The 25,609-nt window shown below is 38.5% G+C and overlaps 1 protein-coding gene across 1 annotated transcript in view; it reads right to left on the bottom strand.

The window, feature by feature from the left end:
• Positions 1-25,609, bottom strand: part of TRIM44 (tripartite motif containing 44) — a 142,663-nt gene that overhangs the window by 70,999 nt on the left and 46,055 nt on the right. The window contains exons 3-4 of the mRNA XM_003254429.3: positions 14,860-15,099; positions 5,556-5,575 (exon numbers count right to left, since the gene is read on the bottom strand). Coding sequence (XP_003254477.1) covers positions 5,556-5,575; positions 14,860-15,099 — 260 coding nt within the window. The remainder of the gene's footprint in view (positions 1-5,555; positions 5,576-14,859; positions 15,100-25,609) is intronic.

The raw sequence follows: 25,609 nt of genomic DNA, 5'->3' as shown, positions 1-25,609 counted from the left end.
GAACATATGGTTATTCATTTAGAGGGGTAAAAAAAACTACCTAGAATACAGACCCAAGATAATTTTTAAAGAAACAAAATTGAGGAAAAAAAATCCACCAAATTATAGAATCTGTAAGCAGGTTGTTTCTACTCCATATTTGATAAAAGACTTGTATTCCTTCTCACAAGGATATCCCCAAAACTAGGTGGAGGAAAGAGTGGAGAGGGGTGAGGATAATATTTACAGAGAACTAAAAATAAGAGTACAAGGATGTTAAATGACTTGCCCAAGGTCACACAGTCAGTCACAGACAGAATCAAAAATAGAAGCTAGGTCTGCTGACTCTCCTTCGGCTCCTACTCCTTCAGAACACGCTTCCTGTTTGATCACAGAATCAGTATGGGTCAGATTCACAGTGATCTCAGCAGGAGCTTTTTGCCTGAATAACAGCCAGCTTTGAAGATGAAAAAATTCTACAGAAGTTCCAAGTGTGGTTGTTACTATTAAAAAGCCATTTTCCTCTTAGGTTAAAAAAAATTACAGAAAACCTCAATAGCAAATCAAAATCTAATCCTGATCTTCCTCCTTCTCCTCTAAGCACAAGAGTTTAAGGGTCTTTTCCCTCTCTGACTTCCTCCCACTACACAATAGCTTTTACGCTAACAGATCCTATTGCCACCCCCTCTGCTAGGATATATATTACTTCTCAGCAGGCTCCAGCAGGAGTAGAGAAGGAGTCAATCTGTGAGGGAGTGAACACAAGATTTCTCATAATAGCACAGAGAAGACAGAAAATTGATGCCAAAAGTGTAAATTGCTTTTCTGCTTAAGAAAAAAAGAAATCACTCTGGGCTTCAAAGGTACCTTTTTTTTTTCTTTTTTTTAGACGGAGTCTTGCTCTGTTGCCAGGCTGGATTGCAGTGGCATGATCTCGGCTCACTGCAACCTCTGACTCCCTGGCTCAAGTGAGTCTCCTGCCTCAGCCTCCCAAGTAGCTGGGATTACAGGCACACGCCACCATGCCCAGCTAATTTTTGTATTTTTCATAGAGACGGGGTTTCACCATGTTGGCCAGGATGGTCTCGATCTCCTGACCTCGTGATCTGCCCACTTCAGTCTCTCAAAGTCAAAGACACTCTCTTAAACGATGACTCCACAGCAGTTAATACACATGTTCTACATATTAGGACTTTTGTTTCTCCATGCCCTCCAAGAATTCTTGCCAGCTATATGACTGTGTATCATGGATCTGAGGAGTAAGATACCAGTTTGAGAGGCAACAGACAGCTATTCTGTGGAGTCAAAGGCAGGCTTAGTTGGCTGCTCCCCAGGGAGCACCCCTTTTTCTGCTAACCCTCAGAGGATACTGTGTGAGAATGAGACAAAGACATTCCCTTTATAATGACAGAGGCTAGAGGGGAAGCAACCTGCAGAAAACAGGGGCCACAGCAATTCAATGCTAAAGCAATTGAAGAACTCCCATGTTAGAGGAACAAGACCGAAGTCATATTCTGAGGACTGTGTGTGAATCCTCTTGGCTTTCATATAGGGTCACAGAGAGAAGCATGTTGCCATTTTGAAGATAGTCCAAATGGTGGCTGAGAGCACTTGGTGCTTAAGCTCTGAAGCCAGACTAGATTCAAGTCATAGCTCTGCCACTTACTAGCCATGTGATCTAAGGCAAATTAATCTCTCAAAGCATTAATTTCTTCATTTGACAAGTGGGCTAATAACTACATCATGAGGTTTGCCTGCAGATTAAATTAGAATATATATAAAGCTTTGGACATAATGAACTGTCAATAAATGGTAGCTATGATTATGATTATGGTAAATTAGCAGAATAACTGCACAGTGAAATTCAGGGCAAGGAACAGACATGACTAAAAGCACAACATTTGGTCCCCTAATATCAAACAGCTTGGGAAATCAAAACAGAAAAGAGGAAAAACGGCAAGATACTCCAGCTAGTAGAAAGGGAGGAAGATCCATTGTAGACAAATATGTTTCCATAGGCAGGAGTTTTTCTGTTTTTCTTCCACCATGGAGACTGGTTGGAATCTAATTCTCTCTGGACTTCTATGTAGACAGTGGAGAAGAGGCTGTGTGAAAAGAATGCTAGCAAAGGAGACACAGGCATAATGATCCAAGCAGAACTGGAACTCAGTGTCTCCAGCTTCATTTCTCATCCATCCCTTGTGTAGGGACTCCCACACTTCCTTTCTGCCTTCCTTATACATCAAACTCTCATTTAGTACTGTCAGCAATACAGAAGCCTTTGGAACAAAACTCTATTTGGCTTGTTGAAATGGTAAAGTATATATCATAAATGAGAAAAATTTCAGATCAAAGGCAATTTGCCTTGAAGGGTTAATCAGAATAAATTGAGCCAAATGGTAGTTCAATACAAATAAAGTGAATTGAACCAACAAGCACGAATTTAAAGGTTAAAAAAGAAAATCTGACTCCTCCTCCTTCTTTCTGACAAATCAGAACATGCACTTATTTTTGGTATTTATTGTATCAAAAAGGGTTCCGTCAACTCCTAGTCCAATGGACTCCTTGCTGACCTACATAGCAGCCTGGCTCAAGGGAGATGGCCTGACATCTTGGTTGCAAGTAAAGAAACTCTATGCTTTTCCATTATCTTGTCAAAATGATACAAAGGCATCTGCAATTAAACTCTAAAGCCAGAATCTCACACTGAACAGTATCTTTAAAGGGAGTTAATCTCTTCATACGGTCCTTGTATTCTTCTAATCAATGGGACTCTGGCATGTGGCTATAAAGATGAGTGTGTTCATCCTAATCCGGCTCTCCTAAGACAGAAATGCCACTGCTATCCTGTGGAGCCTGCACATTACCTCTGCCAAGGTATTTTCTTTATCATGGTCTTGTTTGAACTCTTTTTCTGGGAAAGTAAGTCTAGGGCTCTGACTGGACTGGATTTTAAGGAGCTAGAGCTAATCTTGAGAGAAAAGGCGGAGGAGGGCCAAGGAGATAGTTTAAAGTGCATCTAAACCAAAGGTCTGTGCAAAATGATAAAAACCTAACCAGTAACTAGAAGATATTGATTTAGGCTCCCATCATCGATAACCTAGTCTAACTAGTCTCCCAGGCTCTTTTCTTATTTTTCAATTTTTTGTTTTTTTGAGATGGAGTCTTGCTCTTGTTGCCCAGGCTGGAATGCAATGGCACAATCTTGGCTCACTGCAACCTCTGCCTCCCAGGTTCAGGCAATTCTCCTGCCTCAGCCTCCCAAGTAGCTGGGATTACAGGTGTGCACCATCATCCTTGGCTAATTTTTGTATTTTTGGTAGAGAGAGGGTTTCACCATGTTGGTCAGGCTGGTCTCGAATTCCCGACCTCAGGTGATCCACCTGCCTCGGCCTCCCAAAGTCCTGGGACTACAGGCATGAGGCACTGTGCCCGACCTCAATTTTTAAAATTTATTTTTTATTTACTTATTTTTAGAGACAGAGTCTCATAATGTTGCCCAGGCTGCTCTTGAATTTCTGGGTTCAAGCAATCTTCCCACCTCAGCCTTCTGAGTAGCTGGAATTATAGGTGCGCATCACTGTGCCTGGAAGTCTCCCATGCTCTTGATCCACCTCCAATTCATTTTCCATTCTGTAGGTAGGAGACACTTCTAAAATGCAAATCTGTTCAGGTTAATTCCTGTTTAAAATTCTTTAATAGCTTCCCATTGCCTTCAGTATAGTGCTTAAATGCCTTAAGAAGGTCTATAAGGCCCTAAATGATCTGGGCTCTGCTGTCTTTGTTCCATAACTCTCTTGTCTGGGACTGGCACACAATTTGTTTACTCTACCTAGAACAACCAACCCCTGCTCCAACCTTTCAGATCTCTGTTTATATATAACCTTTTCTGGTAAGCCTCCCCTTATCCTCCAAGACTAACTTAGGAGCCCTTCCTAAAGTAGCCTACACTTATCAGAACACATTCCCTACCATGTAATTGCCCAGTTACATGTTCGCCTCTCCCACTACACTTAGGATCTACAAGAGTAGGAACTATGCCTGCTTTAGTCACCATGATATACCCAGGATGTAGCACAGTGCCAGACACACAGTAGGTCATTAATATATGTTAAATGAACAAAAGGAAGGGAGTGAAGAGTGAGGAAGGAAGGAAAAGAACCACAACACAGAAGGAGCCTGTTCCTGAGAACGGTTGAAAGATGGAGTTCTGAAGTGGTTCCCTGAAACCCTGCAGGTTTAAAGCAAGATGCCTACGCCTTTTAAAGTTGGGTGCCTGTGGCTTTAGCCATAGTAGACAAGGAGCTAGACAAGAGCTTGTTGTTCCAGAGCAGATGTTAAAAACTATAGTTTCCAAGGGAAGAACACACCATGAGATGCAGATGTGGGACAACATTTGGTGCTAAGAAAGAGGCTCAGGATATGGGGAGGGAAAACGAAAAAAGAGAGGAAACTGTTTTTGTTGGTTTGTAAAAAGCAAACACACAAACAAACAAAATAACAAAGAAGGGTCAAATCCTGATTCCAGTAAGGTAACCTTTGACAATTCATTTAGCTTTTTTTAATAAGGGACTTGATAGTGATTTTCAAACTGAGTTCTGAGGAACCCTAGGTCACTGCAGAAGCTCCTCAGGGTCTATTTTGAAGAAGAGAGAAAGTTCAATGAATGCTGCCCCAACTTTAACCAGAGAAAAATTGTTTTTTACACATTGAGGTTCTGCTTAAAGTCCATTTGAAAAAAGGGTGCTTCTGCTAAAAATAAAGTTTGAATAGCAGTGGCCTGGATGACCATTCTGATACTTCCCAGCCTTAAAAACCCTTGATTCTATGTGACAGATGGGACCCATCTGGACATTGCATTTTACTTTGTACAAATATTCCTCAATTGTGTTGATGACACAGCTGTAGCTTCTCCTGGAGTCTGTTTTCACTGCTTGAGGAGAATGACAGGAAGGGTAAGTAAACCACAGTCCAGGTTCACTGCAAGGCTGAGATAATAATAAAATGCACTTCTAAACTGTATTCAACTGTGGCAATACAGAAGCACAAAGAACTTTTTTTTTTCCCAAATAAAGTTTTGTATACCTGTACCCTAGGATTCATCATATAGGTGTCTTGGGTCTGACACAAAGATATTATAGGTCAGAAGTAAAGAATACTAGATCTAGAGCCCATTAAAAAAATCAATCCAATTCCAATCAAGAAAGAACAATACAAAAATTTATCTAGTCAGTCCACCTGATACCATTACCATTACCATAATGATACTACATTACCATTTAAATGTAGTGCCTATTCTTCTTAACAAGGTATTCTGAATGTACAAAAGAATACAGCAAAGTTACTGTCATTATATACCTTAAAGTCTATCTTTATCTGAAGGTTACAGGCAGGAAATGACATAGATGAGAGGGAGACGGGAGTCTTACAAAATAAGATCTTCAAATCCCAGGCTTAAGATAGAGATCCCTTTTCTGTGCTGTTCCTTGACTGTCCATATTTCATGGAGCACTAAAAGGCCACAAATGTCACTCTACTTCAATTATGAGAAAAGACAAGCAACAATGTGATCTTACCTGGGTCCTTCCTCATCGCCCTGAAAGACAAACAGAAAGAAACAGTATTAGAAATCACTGTTGGTACAGACAGAGTCATATTTCTTCCTTTTCCCTCCCCTCTCCCAACCTGAATGCATGGACTATACATTTATTGTAACAGAGACAAACCAACAGACATCTAAAGGCTAAGACAAGAGCTCATATAATCCTATGTTCAAACTGCCCAGTGGAGATGAACTGCTAATTTGCCCTGACATGCAGAGCAGAGAAGTTAATGCACAGACCTAGGAGGCCTAAATAATAGCCTTGCCTTTTTATTTGTATGGCTGGCAGTATTTAGTTCTTAGCAAAGTGAGAAACCCAAAATAGAGGCAGGTCTTAGGCAAAAGCTAGCCAGTTCCAAAAACATCAAGCTGTTTCCTTCAAAGACTCATTTCTGCCTTGTTCTAGCATTTTTCATCAAACATGAACACTGTAATTCTAATATAAAGAACACTGTGGTATAAAGGGCACCGAACTGGGACTCAAGACATTGGGATTCTAGTCCAAGCTCTGTTACTTATTAGTTATGTGTCCTTGGGCAAACATCAATTAATCTGGACTTTGGTCTTCTCCTCTGTAAGAGGTTAGTTCTGGCATTTGATGATCCACATCATTCTTCCACCAAACAATGGTTCTTCTCTTTTTCTTGCCCACTTTTCAAAAACAATGTGTTAACATTATTTTTCCAGGTATGGCATTCTCTCAACCTAACTTTATCAGAAGTGATCACAGCAGATTCCTTTGAGCTTCCTTCTGTGATCAAATGAGATTTTTCAAATAACTCTCATGCCTTTCCCAAGGGACCTCACTTATCCTTTTGGTGTCAGCATATCTTTTATATCCTTCTTTTTAGCCATTGAGGGGTAGTCTTAATAGAGAATGTACATTCTGGTTGTACTCCTAGGAGAATGAATGAATGAATGAGTGAATGAATGAATGAATGAATGGTTCCTACTGGTATAAGGCAGAATGAGCTCTCAAGTCAGATGTTCTGTGTTCAAGTCTTAACCCTATCACTTTACTGCTGTATTAGCCTACTCATATTATTTTGCCTTTCTTAACTTCAATTTCCTAATTTGTAAAATGGGGTAATAATTGTCTCTGTATCATAGGATGAGTATGAGGATTAAATGAAATAATGCTTATAATCATCAAACACAGTGCCTGTGACACAGGATGTATTTAATAAAGGCTATTTATCAGTATCAGTAACAATTCAGTAGGATTCATTAAGAAGCTACTATATATATGCTAACTAAGGAAAAACAATCACCCATGATGATCTAACCTTCTAGGATTTTCGAATCAGGAGCACAAGAAACAGGCAGAAAGAAAATGAACTATTACTAAATGTGTTATGAACAATACCAAAGACATAAACATAATAATATGAGAATCAACAGGAAGTTATGAACACTGCCTCTCCTGGAGAAGGTGGGAAAAGCTTCACACACAGAAGAAGGTAGCATTCATATTGCCACTTTGAGGGATAAATAGTATTTTCCCAGGCTGACAACAGAGAAAAGTGGGAAGAACACTGAACTAGCAAGAGCAAAGGCAAATTTCTAAAAATGTCTTGTTCAAGGAACCTTGAGTTCTGTGAAACTAGAGAATGGGGATGTGCATATGTGTGTTTTGGGCAGGGCGCTGGGGGTGGTATAAGGTTGGAACTGAGGGCAATGTGGGGTTGACCGTGACTGAGGTAAAGGGAGACTGCCAGGGTGCAAGCCTGTAAAGTACAGCTGCAGTCAGAAAGGTGATTTAAATCAAACTAGCCATTTGAGGTTGAATAAGAAGGGCATTTTTGGCAGACTGTTAAGGATCTGCAGTAGTGGGAAGGGCGTTAATCATCCACACTCCAACTAGAGGGAAGTAGGGCGAGTGGTAGAGGGAGGGTATAGGGATGGTGGAAAATTTCTTTGCATTTTTATCATCTGGTATGTCTCATGGGAACTATAATATACCAATAAAAAAGTTATATAATTTAAATTTAATGAGTTACATAACTATGAATAGCACAATTAAATCTCAACACAAATTTTTCAATTATTTTTGGATGTTTAAGCCTAATTGTCTAAGATAACTTTATGGAAAAAATATCTAAACTTTCTCCCATAATTTAGAGCAAGTCCTCCTCACAATCACATACCTTAGTGTAATGATTAAGAGAAAGGGTTTCTCAGTTATAATATAAAAACACAGTCTCAAATTCTGGTTCATTAATCCCAACAGTGAAGCTTTTGGTAATTTACTTCTCCAAGGTTCAGTTTCTCCATCTGCACATGAAGATCCTCGTTCTTACCTCAAAGAGTCACCATATGGATTAAAATAAATGAGAAAATCTGTGTAAAACACTAAGCAAGTGTCTAGCACCTTGTAATTGTTCAACAAATAGTAGCCATTATTTTACTTTCCTTGAATTGTTAATTAATAACATTTCTAGGGGAGAGCAGGGAGGACAGAAAAGATGGGACACAAAGTTTTGCTATATGTTCATCCAATTCTACTGCTTATAGATGTATGCTTCTGTTCTGAAACAATGGTCACTGTTACAAAGCAAGAATATACACACACATATGAATTATAAAGCCGTTTTGAATAGGTTGGCACAGAGAGGATTGCTAATCTTGCTAGTAAAAGATATGCATGTGATATTCCTGCTACCTGAAATGCACATCCCTATTCTAAAAACCTAGCTAATTCCTATCTATCCTTTAAGATCAAGTCTTACTCAGAAACTTCTTCACTAACATCTTAAATAAGTTAATCCTCCTCCTTTCCCCCACATTTGTAGGGTTCGCTACTCTACACTAGTACTTAGAGAAGAAAACTGACAATGACAACATCAAACAGTGCCTCCCTCTTTGGATTTCAACTCCTTGAGAATAGAAACTTGTGTTTTGCTCATTTCTGTATTCACCGCACCTAACACAGCACAAGGCTCATGGTAAATAATTATTCAAGATATAGCTAAGGTTTAAGATTAATTTCTACTCCTATTATGAGCGAATTCTGGTTTCAGAGAATATTAGAAGTGAGAGTCTATTAAATACCAACTTCTATTTAAATGACTTGTTAGATTAAGCACTGCTCCCAAATCCCTAATTAAGATATCACAAATGCTCTTGGTTGGCAGACTGCACTCTTGTGCAACCTCCCATTTCTACCTCCACCAGTGGAAATGTTGTTCACCAAGAATCAAACAAGGCTGTTTATATGAACTTGTAGTGATGACACATTTAATTAAATAACAAAAAGTGAATGCAACAGAGATAACTTGCTCACATAAGTAATAAGTTGAATGCATCCACAGTATCTAATAAAGATGAATTACTTAAAAATTGTTGTCAATTTTAGTGTAGGTGAAACACAAGCAAAATACTAGAAACAATAAGTTATAAGAACTAAGATTCTGTATTCAGCTTGCTTTGAATGGTATCACTCTCACTACAGAGTCTGAAATTGGACCTTATAAATGGTGCAAAATGGGTGTGGCTTAGCCAGAAACATGACATTTAACTCTAATTAGCAAACCCATATTTTCAAAGGCCTTGCCTCAGAATAAAAAAAAAAAGTACAAATATGTTTCAAGTTTAAAATAAATGATTATCATATGCATGTATCATTTTTAATGGTTTACCCATCTGAACATACTTTTTCCAATATTAGCTCATTGCAACTCAGTATTCTCCTTACCAAACTGGACAAAAGACAAAAATCCTCATGACATATAAATAAACACACACCATTTTTTAATACTTAGCTTTATAAAGAGTTTTATAAAATGATGTAAGTAAATTCTGCAAAAAACAGTGAGAAAAAAAATAAAGAAGAGAATACTTCTCACTTTGTTTTATGAGGCCAATATAATCCTAATACCCAAACCTGACAGTGGCATTATAAAAATATACAAACCAATATCCCTTATGAACAAAGACACAAAACTCCTGAACAAAATATAAGCGAACTGAACCCAGATTATACATCATGGCCAAATGGGAGTTTATCTCAGAAATGCAAGATTGGTTTAATATTGTAAAATTAACCAACATGATTAACCATTACAACAGAATAATGAAAAAATGCGTATGATCATTTCAAGAGATACAGAAGATATATCTCACAAAAGTCAGCATCAGTTTGTATAAAAGCCCTCAGCACATTAGGAATAGAAAGGCACTTCCTCAATCTGATAAAAGGCATCTACAAAAAACATCATACTTAACAGTAATATACTGAATCCCTTCCTTCTAAGATTACAAACAAGGCAAGGATGTCCACTTTTACCATTTATGTTAGACATTGCACTGGAGTTTGTAGCCACTGCAATAAGACAAGACAAAGAAATAAAAAGCATGAAGATTAGAAACAAAGAAAGTAAAACTGTCTCTATTTGTAGATGGCATAATTGCTGATATAGAAAATCCTAAAGAATCTATAAAGCCACTATTATAACTAATAGGTGAATCTGACAAGGTGACAAGATATAAGGCTAATATCTGCAGTGAGCCGAGATCGTGCCACTGCACTCCAGCCTGGGCGACAGCGAGACTCCGTCTCAAAAAAAAAAAAAAAAAAGATATAAGGCTAATATATAAAAACCAATTACATGTTTATATACTAACATAAGCTGAAAAAATTTAAAAACAACTCTATTTTCAATAGTATTGAAAATGTTAAATAACTAGGAATAAACTTTATAAAAGCCATTAATACCTTTAAATGAAAACCATGAACCATTTCTGAGAGCATGTAAAAACAGACTTATAAATGGAGACATATGTTCATTCATACTGCTGTTCTGCAGAGCTAATGTGTCATTTCTCTTCAGCTACTCTGCTTTCAAGATTTTTTTCTTTGCCACTAGTTTTCAGAAGTTTGACTCTGATGTGTCTGGGTATGGATTTCTTAGTTTATCTTGCTTAGGTTCACTCTGCTTCTTAAATCTGTAGGTTTATGTCTTTCAGCCAAATTTTAGATATTTTAAAACACTATTACTTCAAACTATTTTTTCAGCTCCACATTCCTTTTCCCCCCCTTGACACTAGTGACATGTATCTTTCATTATTGTCCTATAAGTCCCTGAAGCTCAGTTCAATTATTTTTCCATGTTTTTTGTTGTTATTTAGATTGGATCAGTATCAATCTATCTTCAAATTCACCAAATCTTTCCTTCAGTTTGCCATTAAGCCCATCCAGTGAATTTCTGGTGTCAGTTACTGTATTTTTCAGTTCTAAAATTTTCATTTGGTACTTTTTAATATCTTTATTTCTTTATTGAGGTTTTCATTTATTTCCAGAGTGCTTATAATTGCTCACTGAAACATTCTTATAATAGCAGGTTTAAAATCTTTGTCTTTTAATTCCAACATCTATGCCATCTTAGAGTTAGCATATATCAATTCTCTTTTCTCCTTAGCATTGAGATTTTCATTTTATTTTATTTTTTGGGACAGGGTCTTGCACTGTCACCCATACTGGAGTACAGTGGTGTGAACACAGATCGCTGCAGCCTCGACCTCCTGGGTTCAAACGATCCTCTTGCCTCGGCCTTACAGAATTGAGATTTTTATTGGTTCTTTGGTCTGTAGCCTGGACATGATGAGTTATAGTATGAAAACCTAGTTCCTATTTAAATTTTCTATTTTAGCAGTCAACCTGTTTAGATTCAGAATGCATGCCCTGGATCCTTTTTGTGAACTATGGTTCACATGTCACCTTAGTTTATAAAGCCTCTACAGTGCTATTCTTTGTCTGCCACACTCAGATGACAGGACTCCATTCTACATTCTCCACAGAGCTAGTTGGGGAGGAGGAGGGAAACCAAATCATTACTACAGGGCAGGAGTGAAAGATAAAATTCCAATAACTGACTCAGCTGGGGAAGTGCATAGCCTAGTTAATGCAGGGGTGAGAGGGAGGAGTTAGAGCTCTATCTACAGTCTCCAAAACGAACAGGTACTACTTCCTCTGTACTATTACTGCAGGGTAGGGTGGAAGTCAGAGTTCCACCTACAGATGCATAGGAGATGGGTACCACTCATTACTGAGAGGAGCGAGGCCAAAGGTAGAAGTAAGAGTTTCACTCACAAGCTCCATAGAGAAAGACACCTCATTAACATAGGGCATATATTAAAATGAGTGAGTTTCATTCACTGGCTCCACTGCTGCATGCCAATTGGGGTTGAGGAGCAGTGCCACTTTTTTCATGATGTTTGCCTCCAGAAGCAGGCTTTTCTTGGGTATTTTTTTTGTCTGTGTGTATTAGTGTTTCCAATTTGTAGAACACCCAGGCCAGCACATATAGAAGTAAATAAAACCCCAGGGAATTCACTGCCTTGTATTCTCTCAAATCCCAAGGTCCCTGATCTATATGCCATCTTTTTTCCACCTGCAAGAGTCTTTTGGTAGATGATTTCAGCATTTTTGCCCAGAGAGTTCTACTGTAATAAGTGAAAGGAGTAAAATAGAATATGTTTACTCAATCTTGCTCAGAACCAGAAGTTGCAATTTGCTTTAAATATGCCAAAAATAAAATAGATTGGTGAGTGGAAGGTTGAAAAGATGGCTAGATATGTAATGAAACAAGTATGGTAAAATGTTAATAGGAGAATCTAGGTGGTAGGTACATAGGCATAATCTGTAAAATCCTTTCAACTGTGGTGTATGTTTAAAGAATTTTATAATAAAATGTTGGAGGGGGGGGTCTTTTGGCTGAATTCAAAATGCAGGTGATTTTTGATAAATTCTATACCACAAAAAGAACATAATTCCTCCGATGAGTGAAAGACAGGTACTGGATATTTGCTCTCACCAATAAGTTACCAGATTAACTGGAACAAGAGGCTATTAAATAATAACAGCTCTTTGTAAACACTCTAGTGGCTGAACACTATCTCTGTTTTTAATAGCTCATTTTGTCTGTAGCCTGGTCCTTAAGCCTTGTCAGCACCTGCATCCCTTTAAGAGTAATTCCATCAGAGTTAACAAGCATAGTACAGTTGAGGTGCTTAAAGGACAGCTAATGTCAGAGGACTAAATTCATAGATTAAAATAAAAGAGAAGAATAAACCTCAAAATTAAACTTTTTTTTTTTTTTTTTGAGATGGAGTTTCACTCTGTCTCCCAGGCTGGGGTGCAGTGGCCACAATCTTGGCTCACTGCAACCTCCGCCTCCTGGGTTCAAGCGATTCTTCTGCCTCAACCTCCCAAGTAACTGGGACTGCAGGTGCTCGCCACCACACCCAGCTAATTTTTGTATTTTTAGTATAGACAGGGTTAAGCCATGTTGGCAGGGCAGGCTTAAACTCCTGACCTCAGGTGATCCTCCCACCTCGGCCTCCCAAACTGCTAGGATTACAGGCATGAGCCACCATGCCTAGCCAAAATTCAATTTTTATGTTTCAAAGAACAACCTAATCAACATAGGGAATAAATGAAGGGGTCGAACTTGATGGGAACTGTGGACAGAGTTATGCTGTCCATCCCTTGAATTAACTCTGGTTGAACCTTTTGTTTATTAAGACACAAACTGACCAACTGACCATCTTGACATTGTAAAGGTATGCAAAGCTGTCTAGAACATAGATTCTTCTCATTTTTCCCACAGATACAGATGGGATGCTTAGCATATGTCTTATAGTAGGGGGAAAGCACAGGCACTGAAACAGGACAGACTTAAATCTAAACCCTGGCTCTATTTTCTACTGACGAAATGACACTGGGTCAGTATCTCTGCAGTTCTCTGCCTCTCAAATATCCCATTTGTAAAATGGAGTTAATGAATGCTGACATAAGGATTAAAGGAAATGATGAATACAAAGTGCTCTCTTGCCTATCTAGAAACTTATTTAGGCACATAATTTCTCAATTATGGGGAGAATAAAATGAAAAGAAGAGTTATTCTTTTCACACATTGATGAAAATTAATCAAAAGACTTGGATGGGTATAGCAGATACCTTTCAATGGTTTCTTACATTTCCTGTCAGGATAGCTTGGAAATACCTGCCTCCTGGATTACTTTGGCTCTTCTACTGGCCAGTTTATTCTGTGGCCAGGCTATCTCAAGCCAAGGCAGGACTTCCAGTTAAGGCTGGACTTGCTGAGTCAGCAACAGTCCTAGAAAGTCCACAGGACTCTCCTAGGTTTTCTTCTAGAAGGAACTACCCTAAACCTATCTGGCATTACCTTCACTAGAATTGTCAAATTATGAAATCTGATTAATAGTAGCCTCTCGCTAGTGGCTGAAATATAAGTTTTTTGGTTTTGTTTTTTTTTTTGAGACAGGATCTCACTCTGTCACACAGGGTGGAGTGCAATGGCACAATCACAGCTCACTGTGGCCTCAACCTCTGGGGCTCAAGTAATCTTCCTACCTCTCCTGAGTAGCTGGGACTATAGGCAGGTGAGACCATGTCTGCTAATTTTTTATTTTTATTTTGTAGACACAGGGTCTCACTATGTTGCCCAGGCTGGTCTCAAACTCCTGGACTCAAGCAATCCTTCCACCCCAGCCTCCCAAAGTGCTGGGATTACAGGCGTGAGCCACTGAGCCCAGCTTGTACTTTTTTTTTTAATGGCTACCTTAAATAATTTTTTCAAAGTAGATTCAAAATGCCTAAACGCCTAAACATGTTGTTTGGTAAAATGCCTAAGACCCTTTTATTCCCGTTAAAAATAAGAATGAATATGACAACTAACATCTGTATAGTGATTCAACATTTACCTTGTGTCTTTCATTCATAGTTTTTTTTTTTTTAAATCTTACAATGCCCTAGTGCACATGCCATTCTTAATCCAGCAGTTATGCCTCCAATTTATGCAGCTGGCTCCATATAACAACCAGCTTGAGATACCTTTTCACTATGTACAAAGTCAGTCCAAAATCTTTCATTCTGGCCTGCTTTATGCTCTACTTCATGATTTGTTCTCATTCAGCCCAGGTCTATGATGACTTTAAAGGCTCATTTCACAACTTGGGGTCTGTCGCTTGCCCTCTTCTCTGGCTGTAATTTTTGGCTTCCTTTCTTAATTGTGATTAGTATCTGCCCCCACTGACTATACTCCTTAAGGTAATGATGGATAAATAATTTGGTAGGCCCAGCCACTGAGTAAACTAGTGGCCAATACTTCCATACTGGTTTATACACCATGTAAAACACTTATACCCTACCTAGATTTCAATTCATTCATGTTCAGGGACCACATGGGGTCTAACAAATATGGCATCAGTTTCCTCCTATTTCTCTTGCTACTAATAATTATGGGCTTTTCCTTTACCTCTGCCTTTGGCTCAGCTGATTCATTAGAGGTATCAAGTTGTTCCTTGGCTTGGGCCATCTGAGTCATCAACCTATCCATGTGGGATTGGATGTCTGCCAGTATCTCAGTCACATGAGCTGTGGCCATTGCCTCCTGGATGTCCACTAGATGAAGGGCCTTCTGCTCCTCATCAGCAATCACTTTCTGAACTTTCTTAAATTCCTGCTGTATAAACATCTTCATTTGGTCCCGAGTTACCTGTAGAACAGAGACAAGTAAGAAGAATAAGTTGAACATACACAGAAACAAAAGGGCAGAGTTATTACTACACAACCCTGGCCAAAATACACACCATGGATCCTATCCGATCCTAAAGTTTTGGGAATATCCTAAAAACAATGTTCCCCTAATATCTTCGATGAATTTCCTGCTAATCTTTTTGCCTTTTTCATTCTTCAGGGAGTAATGTCTTATCCTTTTTTCCTTTTGGTTTTGTTCATTTTTATACCAGTAATATATATGATGAATATATAGAGTAAAAAATGAGGCCGGGCGCGGTGGCTCATGCATGTAATCCTAGCACTTTGGGAGGCCAAGGCGGCTGGATCACTTGAGGTCAGGAGTTCGAAACCAGCCTGGCCAACATGAGGAAACCCTGTCTCTACTAAAAATACAAAAAAATTTGCTGGGCATGGTGGTGGGTGCCTGTAATCCCAGCTACTTGGGAGGCTGAGGCAGGAGAATTGCTTGAACCAAGAAGGCAGAGGTTGCAGTGAGCCCAGATTGCACCACTGCACTCCAACCTAGGCGACAGAGCAAGTCTCCATCTCAAAACAAAACAAAACAAAAAAACAAAATTCTTCCTCTCTGCCCCAATTACTGTTAACAGTTTGGTATGTATCCTCCCAGCCATTTTCCTATATACTTATGTACATATATGTATATAGATAATTAAGTAGTTTTTATATAAATGAATCATAGTGAAAATATGGTTGTCTTACTTTTCTACTTCAGATATATTTGTGCATACAGATCAACTTCATTCTATTATTTTTACTATCTGTATGATATGGAGATGGAGGGGTGTGTGTGTGGGGGTGTGTGTGTGTGTGTATGTCTCCTATTTAACCATTCCTCTCTTAATGGAAGTACAGGATATTTCCAAATTTTTGCTATTATAAACAACACAGCAATAAACATCCTTGGCTATATCTCTTAATATATGCATACAAGTTTCTTTAAAGACGTTTAGAGCCACTTAGTAAATTGGCATATACTCTAAAAATATTGGTTCATACTGCCAAGGTGCCTTCTGAGAAAGATGTATTGATTACGTTTCCACAACAACGTATGAAAGTAAGCACTTCCCTACACCCTTGCCAATACTGGATTATATCAAGCTTTTAAACTTTTACTATGATGGGTGCAAATATATTATTGTTTTATTTTATAACAACTGCAAACCAAAGAAAATACAACTGCTAGCTATATTTATGCTTAGGGCATAAGGAAGGCTAACAAAGTGAGAAATTATCAAAATGGGAACTTCTAAACTCCAAATTTTACCAGCAACTGCATTTATTGATGTTTCCTCACAACCATGTATATTTTATGAGTATTTTAAAACAACTACGCATATTATGAGTATAGCTGAGATAGGGAGCAGGGAAGAAGTAGACTGTAGACAAAAGGAGAAAGGCAGAAGAAAAGCCAATAGAGGATTTTAGAACTGGAAGAGAAAATAGTTGTCATCTAAATGAACCCCTTCCTTTTACAGATAAGGAAATGGACACAGTTGCAAACCTGTAGAAGAGGGAAAGACTCCAATCTTCTTGTTCTCAGTCTGGTGCTCTGTTCATTATAAAAGTCTGTCAGAAGGGAAGTCAAACTGGGAAAACCTAAGAAGGGAAACTGTGAAAGAGAAAGCCTAAAGGAGGGGGTAGCAGATAAGTAATTTTTAATTAGCCCCTTAGAAATTGAAAGAAGCTTGATACCTTACGCAGCTTTTGTAACACTGCTAAGGACATCAGTGCAAAATAAGGCCTGTATAACATGTATCTGCTCACACATCAAGTGACTAAGTGTCATAAGCCCTCATATACTCTCCGCAGGTGCTCTCCCTGGTGCTGGAAAAAATGGGAAGGTGTATTAAATGTTATTAATGTCCCTGCAAATTCTGTATCAGATTGAGAACTGTGATTTGTGTTTATATAATTCCTTTTTATTTTTAGTGTATGTATTTTAGGGCTATTATGCTTTACAGTGATCTCTGATCAATGGATCTCTACTCCTGAAATAAACTGAGTCTTAAATGACTAGGACCTTCTCTCAGATACCAAACCTTTTCACTAAGGGATGGACTTTTCTGAATGCCTGAGAAACTCTCTTAATGGCTACAAGTAACTAAAAATGGATATCATAATAAAAACTGACTCACAACCTATTTTACTAGACTTCACATACACATGTGGCTCAGAGTTAGGAAGCTGACATCCCACTTAGTAAAGGTGTGGGCCAGACTGCAGCAGGTGAATAAGTCATGGATTTTAAAATTCTCTATTTCCCATGGCTTTATTACATAGGGTTTTCAGCATGACACTGTATTTTATACAGATCAGGTCACAAATGAAAACTGAAGGAAAAAATAATCCACTTTATAAAACCTTTATGCCTTTTTCCCACTCTCATTCTCTAATTAACCAATAAGCATTTTCCAACCTAAGACATCAAAACCTTTAGCACGTTAGTTACAACCAAGCTGATATATCTTTGTTATAGTTGCATTAGGGTGGAGTGGAATATGATTAAACATAGTATTTTATTGAAATTATAACATAGCACGGCAATTTGAAAATTTTGACCACTGTATGGTCAGAACTACCTATTGAACATCTGAATCTAACCTTCTAATTTTATAGGTGAAGGGGGAAAAAAAGTCACAGAGAAGTACTATAATAAAGTTAGGTTTAGAAACTTTCCTCTGGTCCAGTCTAATGTACTTTTACAACTCATCATTTCCAATGAGTTATAAATGAGACTCTGTCGAAACAAGAAAAAGAAAGAGATGAAAGAGAAAGAGAGAGAGAGAAGGGGGAGGGAGAGTGAGTTGGAAGGGAGAGAGGGAGTGAGGGAGGTAGGTAGAGAGAGAAGGAGGGAGGTAGAGAGAGAGAGATTAAAAAAAATTTGTTTCAGAAAAGTATTGCTGAGATGAACTGAGAATAATGGTCAGGGTTAGGAGCTGGACGCTACTCAAAAGAGAAGCATACAAATCTACACTGAATATTTCAGAAACATTTGTTCTGTCACAGGCGTCTGAACCAAAGCCACTCCATTTTGAATAGGGGCTGGGTAAAATAAGACTGAGACCTACTGGGCTGCATTCCCAGAAGGTTAGGCATTCTAACTAAGTCTTAGGATGAGATAAGAGGTCGGCACAAGATACAGGTCATAAAGACCTTGCTGATAAAGCAGGTTTGCAGTAAAGAAGCTGGCCAAATCCCACTAAAACCAGGATGGCGATGAGAGTGACCTCTGGTGGTCCTCACCATTACACTCCCACCAGCACCATGACAGTTTACAAATACTGTGGGAATGTCAGGAAGTTACCCTATATGGTCTAAAAAGGGGAGGCATGAATAATCCACCCCTTGCTTAGCATATGATCAAGAGATAACCATAAAAATAGGCAACTAGCAGCCCTTAGGGCTGCTCTGCCTATGGAGTAGCCATTTTTTCATTCCTTTACTTTCTTAATAAACTTGCTTTCACTTCACTATATGGACTTGCCCTGAATTCTTTCGTGAGCAAGATCCAAGAACCCTCTCTGGCGTCTGGATCAGGACCCCTTTCTGGTAACAGTCCTACAAGCCAAATTTCCTGCAAGGTGTTAAGGAGACTACTCCAAAAATAACTTTAAAAATTGCAGACTGCATGAAATAGAATTTGAAGATTCTAAATATCTCCCCAAAAAGTCCATTTTCACTTCCCTCTTCCTCATTTGAAAGGCCATTATTCTAAAACAGAAAAACAAAAAAGCAGGAAATGGAACTTCTTCAGATGCTACAAGCTGGCCACACTCCCACAGCACAGTGTCCTCCCCACTTGCCAGTGCCTATGGAAACTTCAAGTTGGGAAGTTCAAAGTTAAGGCATCTGTTTAGCCTTCAGCATTTATTCCTACATTGTACTCCAAGAGAGCTCCTTCCAAACTTAGGCCAGACTCCAGTGAGGGCAGGCAAGGGAAAAACTTCATCAACAAGGAGGTCAAGGCTTTTTCAATGGATGGCAAGATCTCCTATTTCTTGTGTCTTTTGTGTATTGGCGGAATAGCCACTATTTGTGAATAAAACAATTGCCCACCCACCAGGCTTAGAAAATTATTCAGCAGCCTAGAAACACGGTAGACATAAACTCTGAACAGCATTCCACTACCAACATTCTCAGTGATGTCATCCTCAGCGACCTAGTTAGAAGCCTGACATGAGCAGGTTTTACAATGGGGTATTGAGAATGAAAGGACAGAAGTTTACTGAAGTAAACATTTAAACTCTCCATTAAGCTATCTTTCTCAACTTCTTCAGAAGCCTCCAGGCAAAAGCAGTCATTTGTATCTTCACTTCTTTCATCACCTCCACTTTGTTAATAAGGCACCATTGGAACTCTACCTCAGTTAACCACTTAGTTACTTCAGGTATCCACTCAATGAAATAATATAATGGTATTTACTATTGCTGTTGTTACTGTTATTATTTTCATTATAAAAGACCAAAATAAATACCAAAATGTTGGAGAGTGGTTATCTGTGAATGGTGGAATTACAAGTACTTTTCTCTTTTTTACTTCTCAGTCCAAATTTTCTAAAATAACATGTAACACTTTTTAAAAACTATTTTTTAAAAGAAATGGGCTTAAAGAAAATCTCAACAAAATACTAGCAAGTCAAATTAATCCATGTATAAAAAGAACTATAGGCCAGGTGTGGTGGTTCATGCCTATAATACCAGCACTTTGGGAGGCTGAGGTGGGTGGATCACCTGAGGTCAGGAGTTTGAGACCAGCCTGGCCAACATGGTGAAACCCCACTTCTACTAAAAATACAAAAATTAGCTGGGTGTGTTGGTGCACACCTATAATCGCAGCTACTCAGGAGGCTGAGGCACGAGAATCACTTGAGTCTGGGAGGCAGAGGTTGCAGTGAGGGGAGATGGTGCCACTGCACTCTGGCCTAGGTGACAGAGCGAGACTGTTTCAAAAAAAAAAAAAGAATTATATACCATGACATAAATGAGGGATATATATCAAGTATGCAAGGCTGGTTCAACATTTGAAAAATCAGCTAATATAATTTATCTACATCAACAGGCTAAAGAGGAAAATATTATATACAGAAAAATCACCTGACAAAACTCAACACTCATGTATTATAAAAACTCGTTACACTAGGAATGGGGTGGGGGGAGCTTCCTCAACTTAATAAAGAACATCTACAATACCTACAGCCAACAACATATTTAATGGTCAGAAACTCAAGGCTTTCCCGCTAAGATGAGGAACAAGGCAAGGATGTCTCCTCTCACCTTTTCTTTTCAACACTGTACTGAAAATACTAGCTTATGCAGCAAGTCAAGAAAAGGAAATAAAAGGTATACAGATTGGGAAAGAAGAAATAAAACTGTCTTTGCAGATGATAAGATTGTCTATGTAGAAAATCTGAAAGAATTCACCAAAAAAAAAGGAAAAAAGAAAAGAAAAAAACCTCCTGGAACCAATAGCAAGACTATAGGATAGAAGATTGATAAACAAAAGTCAATCACCTTCCTATATACCAGCAGTGAACAAGCGGGATTTTAAGTTAAAAAGATAATACCATTTACATTAGCACCTCCAAAAATGAAATACTTAGGTATAATTCTAACAAAATATGTACAAGATCTATATGAGAAAAACTATAAAACTCTAATATAAGAATTCAAATAAGAAATAAGTAGACATTCTATGTTAATTGAGAAAAAGGCTCAATACTGTCAAGATGTCAGGTCTTCCAAAGTTATCTATAGATTAACAAAATCCCAATCAAAATCCTAGCAAGTTATTCTGTGGATATCGACAAACTGATTCTAAAGTTTATTTGGAGTGGCAAAAGACCTAGAACAGTCAACCCAATATTGAAGAAGAACAAAGCTGAAGAACTGCCACTACTCAATTCAAATCTTACTATAAAGCTGTAATAATCAAGATAGTGTAATACTGGCAAAAGAGTAGACAGATCAGTGAAACATGATGAAGAGCCTAGAAATGACCCACGTACATGTGTCAACTGATCTTTGACAAAGGAGCAAAGGTAATACAATAGAGAAAAGACAGTCTTGAACAAATGGTGCTGGAACAACTAGACACCCACATGAAAAAAAATAATAATCTAGACACAGACCTTATACTTTTCACCAAAATTTCTTCAAGATGGATTATGGCCCTCAATGTAAAATGCAAAACTATAAAACTCTTAGAAGATAACATTTTTAAAAAGCTAGATGACCTTGGGTATAGTGATAACTTTCTAGACGTAACACCAAGGTTAGTACCCATGAACAAAACAACTGATAAGCTGGACTTCATTAAAATGAAAAACCTCTGCTCTGTGAAAGAGAAGAGAATCCACAGACCAGGAAAAAATACTAATAAAAGACATATCTAATAATGGACTGTTATCTAAAATATACTAAGAACTATAAACACTCACAAATAAGAAAATGAACAACCTGATTAAAAAACACACACCTCACTAAGAAGATATACAGATGGCAAATAAGCATATGAAAAGATGCTCAACATCATATATCATTAGGAAATTACAAATTAAAACAACAATGAGATTCCATACACACCTATTAGAATGGTCCAAGTCAAAACATTAACAAGATCAAATGCTGGCGAAGATGTGGAAGAGCAGAAAATCTCATTCATTGCGGTGGGAATGCAAAATGGTAACGCCACTTGGAAGACAGTTTGGCAGTTCTTACAAAACTAAATATACTCTTACCTTAGAACCTAGCAACCATGCTCCTTGGTATTTACCCAAATGAGTTGAAAACTTACATCCACATAAAAACCTGCAGACAGATGTTTATAGCAACTTTTATTCATAACTGCCGAAACTTGGATGCAGCCAAGATGTCCTTTGGTAGGTAAAATAATAAATCAACTGTGGTACATCCAGACAACAGAATATTAATCAACCCCCCCCCCACCAAAGGAAAAAAAGAAAAAAAAAAGCTATCAAATCATGAACATACATGAGAGAATCTTAAGTGTATATTACTATGTGAAAGAAGCCAATCTAAAAGGCTTGGAATCAACCACATGTCATTATAGGAAAGGCAAAACTATGGAGACAGAAAAAAGATCAGTTGCCAGAGGTTTGGAGGAAGGGAAAATAAAAAGGCAGAGGACAGAGGATTTTTAGGGCAGTGAAACTATTCTGTATGATATTTTGATGGTGTATACATTTATCAAAACCCATACAATATACAACACCAACAGTGAACCCTAATGCAAACTATAAACTTTGGGTGATAATGATATGTTAGTGCAGCTTCACCAATGATAACAAATGTACTATTCTAGTACAGGATGATAATAGTTGGGGAGGCTGCATGTGGGGAAGGAGTATATGGAAACGCTCTATATTTTCCATTCAATTTTTCTGTTAACCTAAAACCATTCTAAAAAAAATCTATTTTTAAAATGTTAATATTATGTTGGTGCCATTTCACTGGCAAAAACTGCAATTACTTTTACACCAACCTAATACAATTAAAACAGAAAACTAAGTAGCCACCGAGAAGCCTAGAAAAGATCTGGGGGTGGGGTGGCCATCAAATAGACCAGGAAAGGTAATTCTGCTTAAACCTTATACCCAAATTTGTCAACATTTTCGTTCTCTGCCTTCCCATTTAATACCTTTAAGACCCTTCCTTCCCAATATGACTCCCCGTTTCTAGAATAATCAAAGTTTTTAAAAGCCCATTTCGATTTAAGCCCATGAAAATAATGACATCCAAAACAGCTAAGGAGCACTGTCAAAAGACAAGATTATTCTATTATCTTCTTCACTTCTTATTTTGGCTATCTCATCCTAACAACTACTGAGTTAGATTCCTAGTGCCCTGAATCTCCACTCTTGTTTTGGCAACAGATGTGATTAGAGACAAATCTGGATTGGTGAATTACTCCTTCAAGAGTCTAAAATCTATGCAGTTGTATTATGTTAGAGATAAAAGGAAACTGAGTTTGGTTTTTCATTTTTTATAATAAAAAAACAAATGAGGCTCTGAGAAATTCAGTTACTTGCCCAAGATCACAGAGCTGGTTGGTATGACTGACTGACATTTGGGGCCCCTGCTTCTATCTTGGTGCTTTCCTCTGTTCTGAATTGCTTACCAGTGGTCTTATCCTGGTTCTCAGAGGCACAGTTTTGTAACCGCCCAGTGGGTTCACTTTGCCTACTGCCCAGATAGAACCAATTTATCAAGACAGGGGAATTACAATAGAAAAAGAGTTTAAAGCACGCAGAGCTGGCTGAACAGGACACCAGAGTTTTATTATTACTCAAATCAGTCTCCTTGAAAATTTGAGGACTGGGGTTTTTTAAGGATAATTTGGCAGATAGTGGACCAGGGAGTCAGGAGTCCTGACTGGTTAGGTTGGAAATGAAATCATAGGGAGCTGACCTCTACCTTTGACACCAGACTTTTTAAAAAAAGTAACATAACACTTGCTACCCCTTTTTCCCCCACCACAAAGGCATCTACTAGTCACCAACTCTATTTAATTTCACTACTGACCTCTCTGTAGCATTCAGCATACTGACATCGCTTAGTCTTTAAACACCGCCCTCTGGGGGCAAAGTCACTTTCCACTGAGAAGCACTACTCTACACTCTGCCTTAACAATTTCATTCCATCTTCGGAAATTCAACTACTACCTCCATAAGGATGGCTCCTATGCCTAGATTTTATCTACAGGAAATCAGTCTCACAGTTGCTCTTGGCTGATGTACTTCTCTACCTGGATACATTTCTATTATCCAAGCCATCAAGCCTCAAACTGAATCCTTCCCCTCCTCATTCATCATCATTGCTACCTTTTTTCAGTGCCCCACATAACAGACACTATTCTAAGCACTTTATGTGTATACTGCAATTAATTACCATGATGATGCCAAGAGGTGGCTAGTATTATACCCATTTACAGATAAAGAAACTGAAGAAGGGAGGTAAGAAACCTGCCCAAATTCAGGCATACAGTACGTAGCAGATTTTAAACCCAAACAGTTTGACTATACAATCTGCTTTCTGACCACAACATTATTCTCCTACATCTCCCCTTCAAATGTCAACTTGCTTCCTCTATTCCCCTTAATGACGCCATGATTTAGGCAGTTATCAGGCTCCGAACTCTGGAGTCAAGTTTTATTTTCTCCACCAGATAATAGGTCTCTTAACTTACTACTACCTCAAGGAAATATTATGACACCTTAACTAAGGGCCCTGCAAAAAATGGTGGGCAATACATTCTGACTAAAGGTCAGAGGCTATCCCGTATTTGTCCCTTTACCAGTCTGGCTGCAGAGATGTTGCCCCATATACATGAAAATCCCCTTCTTTTATTTGTATTCCCTTCCAAATACTCCCTGCTAAACATCTAGACCCATTCTTCGAGGCTCCACTTTAGCACGCCCTGCTCACCCCATCTAGACCTTTTAACCTAGTCCCACTGCCCCCTGCACCACTAACTTGCTAAAACAAAATTCAAAGTCACAAAGAACTCTTGAGTGATTTGAGGACACTGGTTAGCATCTTGCCTCTAACTCCAACTTGTTCTTGATCAGCTTTCTGTCTCTTTTCATCTCCACTTGGCCATGAATCCTTGGCTTTCTAATCTTGATCTCAAATCCCACCTTTGGGCCTTCAAACTTAGTGATTACATGTGCCCTTCAAACTTAGTGATTATATGTGCCCTTCACTCCCTCTGCCTTGGTGCTTGGAACTCAGCTTTCTCTTATATAGTCTTTTTCTTGGCTAATAGCTTTGACTCCCAGAAACAAATGCTTTTGGATATGGTTTGGATCTGTGTCCCCATCCAAATCTCACATTCAATTGTAATCCACAATGTTGGAGGTGGGGCCTGGTAGGAGATGACTGGATCATAAGGGCGGAGTTCTCATGAGTGATTTACCACCATCCCTCTTGGTACTGTATGAGGGAGTTCTCACAAGATCTGGTTTAAAAATGGGTAGCACTTCCTTCCTCTCCCTCTTCCTCCTGCTCCAGCCACGTATGACATGCCTGCTTCCCCTTCACCTTCCACAATGACTGTAAGTTTTCTGAGGCCTCCCCAGAAGCCACTATGCTTCCTGTACAGACTGCAGAACCGTGAGCCAATTAAACCTCTTTTCTTTGTAAATTACCCAGTTTCAGGTAGTTCTTTATACCAATGCAAGAACGGACTAATACACCCCCTATCTCAGTCAGACTACTCCATCCTTCCTCTACTTGTGGCCAGAGTATTTCTTCATAAGACTATAAATTTTGGTACTTAAGCCCTAATTCTGTATTGTTCCTTAACAGCTTCATGAATATGACCCTATGCTTCTTCTGAATTGCCTTCCCTTCATGGTTCTCCCTCCTCCATATAGTAATAAATATACACGTCCTTGTGTACACCCACACCCACACACCCCGCCCCCCCCCCCCCCCACACACATATAC

This window comes from Nomascus leucogenys, chromosome 15 (assembly GCF_006542625.1).
Source record: "Nomascus leucogenys isolate Asia chromosome 15, Asia_NLE_v1, whole genome shotgun sequence".
Lineage (NCBI taxonomy): Eukaryota > Metazoa > Chordata > Mammalia > Primates > Hylobatidae > Nomascus > Nomascus leucogenys.
Note: the sequence above shows the minus strand (reverse complement) of the source record. Positions and strands in the feature narration are given on the sequence as shown.